General features: G+C 52.7%; 1 protein-coding gene across 1 annotated transcript in view; it reads left to right on the top strand.

Moving 5' to 3' along the window:
- DLG5 (discs large homolog 5) overlaps positions 1-4,188 on the top strand; it is a gene marked incomplete at its 3' end in the record, with an annotated part of 102,763 nt that overhangs the window by 76,472 nt on the left and 22,103 nt on the right. The window contains exons 16-17 of the mRNA XM_015416592.1: positions 4-68; positions 420-588. Of these exons, the coding sequence (XP_015272078.1) occupies positions 4-68; positions 420-588 (234 nt within the window). The remainder of the gene's footprint in view (positions 1-3; positions 69-419; positions 589-4,188) is intronic.

The following is a 4,188-nucleotide window of genomic DNA, read 5'->3' as shown; positions in this document are numbered from 1 at the left end:
TAGAACAGAACGGATAAAAATACCTCTGACGCCAAGATACCCGAGGTCCATCATCAGTTCTGACCGAGGTAAGAAAAACCAGAACACCAAACCCCACCCCAATTGCTTTACTGGACATCCCTTTTCCCTCTTGTTAAAGTCTGAAAGAATTACAGTATTGTTTTTAAATTGTTTGAGTTAGAGGTGGAGGTTGGGTACCTTGCCAAAGCAACGGTTAAAAAAAAAATCTGCACTGGTAATCAAAACTCCAGTGGCCAATAGTCCCACCTACTGTCTTAAAAAACAGTTGTGAGGCTCCAGGAAAGGTGTCGGCGGGCGCCGGGGCACCGACGGGCACCGCGTTGGGGACTCTGGACTAAGAGAACTTTTGCAGCTGGCCCTGTGCAAACATCCCATGGGAGCTGTCGCATCCTCTGCAGGTTCGTTGTCGCATTCCGAATGCAGCAGCCCCAGCCTGATCACTCCTCCGCAGTCGCCGCTGAACTTGGAGACCTCGTCCTTCGCCAGCAGCCAGTCGCAAAATTCTCTTTCCACGCTGCCCAGGATCTCAGTGAGTCCAGTATCCATAGGACAGCGGCGGAAAGACAAGTGAGTTGTGATTCCTGATGACTTAACACTTTGGTTGTGGTTGGTTGAAAAATAATAGCTTGGAGGCTAGATCATAAGAACATAAGAACATTAGAGATGCCAATGTTGGATCAGGGCAAAGGCCCATCCAGTCCAACACTCTGGGTCCAAGCGCCAAGAAGACAGAGCATCACTTGCCCCAGAGCCCCTATCTATACCTTGTGGCTAATAGCCACTGATGGACCTCTGCTCCATATGCTTCAAAGGTGAGATCCAAAGGTTGAGGGCGGCCAGAGTAGCATGTCTGCTGGCGGAAGTAAGAAGGGTGGTTTTATGTCACTTTCCCTCCATCTACTGCAGATCTCCCCAGGCGTTTCTGATCGCCCCCCCCCCGAGCAGAATTTCGGTGGCCCCAGTGGGCTGCAATGGGCCGGGGAGGAATGGAAGTCCACTCTGGTGGTAGTGCTTTGGGTCCCACCTAAAGAGCCAAACTAAACCAAGACGGAGAGCTCATGGCCACCGCACGTTCTCCCCTGAGAGGAGGACAGCTTGCTGGGTGTTTCCCACCCCATCCTCAGGGAGGCAGGAACCGAAACTTCACTTCCTGTCCTCTTGGTGGGATACGCCCCCTAGCTCAGTTTAGTTCCTGCCTCGTTAGGGAGAGCAGCACTTTGCTAGCACTCGTGCTTTATTTGGATACTTTCTCTTTCTGTTTCTCCTAAAAAATCTCTCTGGCTATTCTAACCTTTCTCTTACTACCTTTTCATTGCCTATACTTCTCCTCCCCCTTTCTGCCTCTTCTCTTTCTCCTCCATCTGCTCCCCCCTGACACCCCGACTGGGACATGTCTGAGAGGGAAGACTCGGACAGCTTCTTTAGTGAGGATGAGTCTGGAAAAGCGATTTTGCTGGCTCAGGGATCCCACGGCCAAGCCAAAGCCATGTCCTCGGCTCCCGTGGCCGCGGCGAGCTCCTCCACAGCAAAGAAATCTGGCGCGCAGAAATGGCCCCGCTCTCCGGGCTCGGAGCACGTTGCGGGCGCCATCTTGGATCAGGCGGCCAAGCGCAAAACTCCAGATGAGGGAGTTGGAAAGCTGCGGGGTGGCTGTCGCTGCTTCCATAAGCCATGATTGTGACGATGACGAATCTCTCGAGATCCCGAATGCCCAGGATCTGCCTGATCGCAGGGGCGAGATACCTACAAAGGGTCTAGAACTTGCCAGCCTGCATAGGGGTTCCCATTCGGAGTACAGGTGCCCTTCCCAGCCAGGGGCCTCACAGGGAGGACTGTTTTGAGAGCCCAGGACAGACCCAGATGTCCGACTACGGTGGCTAGAAAGACCCATTACTGTTCCCTGAGAACAGACCCCCGCCCCCAATGGGACATGTCCCAAGAGGAGGACAGTGCGATTGTAGAACGGGAGGAGGGAGAGTTCTTTCCAGACGAAGAGGAGGAGATCGAGGTTCCAGAACCCTCCATGAGATTTTTTCAAACCTGAGGATTATTCGTATTTACTTAAGAAACCAATGTCTGCACTAGAATTTATCCCTAAGCCCAAAGCTGATGGCACGCCTGAGGCTGACTCAGTGGAGCCCAGGGGCTGCAAGGACTATTTTCCCAGAGCCCCCGGTTTTGAAAAAGTTTTTCCCTTCCCTGATTTCCTGGAAAAAACAGCCAGTCAAAGAATGGGCCAAGCCCATGGCTAACAAGAGGTGCCCGGCTAGTATTAGGAAATTATAAGAAGGTAATGGTAAAGGTTCCCTTGCTCGAAAGCCAGTCGAGTCCGACTCTAGGGTCGCGGTGCTCATCTCCGTTTCAAAGCCGAAGAGCCAGCGCTGTCCAAAGACGTTTCCGTGGTCATGTGGCCGACATGACTAAACACCAAGGCGCACGGAACGCTGGAATTTATACGCGTTGCCTAATTTCACTGATAAGCTCTTACAGGTCCCCCTGGTGGACGCCCCAGTTACAGCACTCCTGACTTCGGGACTGCTATCCGAAGATGGCGAAGGCATGGTGAGAGACAGCCTAGACGGGAAAGCTGAGTTTGCCTTACACGAAGCCCATGAGGCCACGGTTCTGGCCATTAAGGCAACTGCTACAGCTACGGCGGTGACCAGGGCTTCCATTGCCTGGTCTAAAAAGATGTCCCAACTGATCTCTGACTCTAACAAGCGTTTGGCCGAGGAAGCAAAATAGGCCACTTCTTTTTCCACAGATGCCACACTCGATGCCACGATCTTCTCATCTCGGGCACTGGCCTCTGCAGTGGCGGCAAGAAGGACCTTATGGCTTAGGGCCATAAGGCAAGCGGATCTGCACGCCAAGGGCATTGTTGCGGCCTATCCTTTCCAGGGGGACCGTCTGTCCGGCGATGCCCTAGACGAAATTCTTGTAGAGAGAAAAAGACAGGAAGACGACAATGCCGCCTCCGCTTGGCAGACCGAACAAGAGGGGTTCCGGTAATTTTTCCTTTTGCTGTTTTCGATCCTCATACAGATTCAACAGAGATGGAAGACGCCCTTCACGGGGAACTTCCAGACAGGCCTTCGGACACAACCCTTTCCATAACAGATCAAGCAGCTCATTCTTCCCCAGGGACGATAAGTAGCTCATTCGTCCCCAGGGACGAGAAGTCAGGGAGGGGCAACAAGACCCCCAACGCATGACTGTGCAGCTGCGCCGGTGGGGGGGGGGCGTCTGCTTTTATTCCACCAGACTTGGGCCGAGTCCAAAGCAGACGCCTGGCCCCAGGAGGTCACAGAGAAGGGATATTCCATCAAACTCCTAAATATCCCTCCCGACCGTCTTGTTCTCTCTCCTCTGATAAAGGATCGTCTCAAACTACAAAGGACCATAGATGCGGTCCAACATCTCCAGCATCCTCGCCATCGAACCTGTTCCACCTCACCAAAGGGGGCAAGATGTCTATTCCATCTTTCTCACCGTGCCCAAGAGGAACGGAAGTTGGAGGGCCATTTTGGACTTAAAGTTCCTGAACAAATTTGTACGACTGAGACGCTTCCGCATGGAAACTCTCCGCTCAGTAGCAGAGGCCTCCAACCGGGAGAATTCTTGACATAAATCGATCTTCAGGAGGCGTATCTTCATGTTCCAATCGTGGAAGGTCACCACCGTTTTCTAAGATTTTGCATTCAAGGTGAACACTGGCAATTCAGGGCCCTACCATTCGGCCTTTCCACTGCTCCCAGAGTTTTTTCCCAAGATATTGATCCACCCCATAGTTTTACTGAGAGAACAAGGGGTACATGTCCACCCGTACCTTGACAACCTCCTGATCCGCTCAACATCTTAGTCCAAGTCTGTCCTGGATACAGCTGCTGCCCTACAGTGCCTCCGGTCGCATGGCTTCCTGGTGAACCTCCAAAAGAGTCACCTAGTGACACCTCAGACCATAGAGCGCCTGGGAGTTCTCCCGGATACGACACAGAACAAAATGTTTCTTCCAAGACCCAAGGCGGAATCGATCCGCGGTCTCTGCAGACAGATCACTCGAAGCAGAAGATCCTCCCTCATGACTCTGGCCAGACTAATGGGCCTCTTCATCTCCTGCATAGACACAGTCCCCTGGGCTCACCTCCGCTCAAGACCGTTACAACA

Source organism: Gekko japonicus, unplaced genomic scaffold (genome assembly GCF_001447785.1).
Source record: "Gekko japonicus isolate JY-2015 unplaced genomic scaffold, Gekko_japonicus_V1.1 scaffold4115, whole genome shotgun sequence".
Taxonomy (NCBI): domain Eukaryota; kingdom Metazoa; phylum Chordata; class Lepidosauria; order Squamata; family Gekkonidae; genus Gekko; species Gekko japonicus.
Note: the sequence above shows the minus strand (reverse complement) of the source record. Positions and strands in the feature narration are given on the sequence as shown.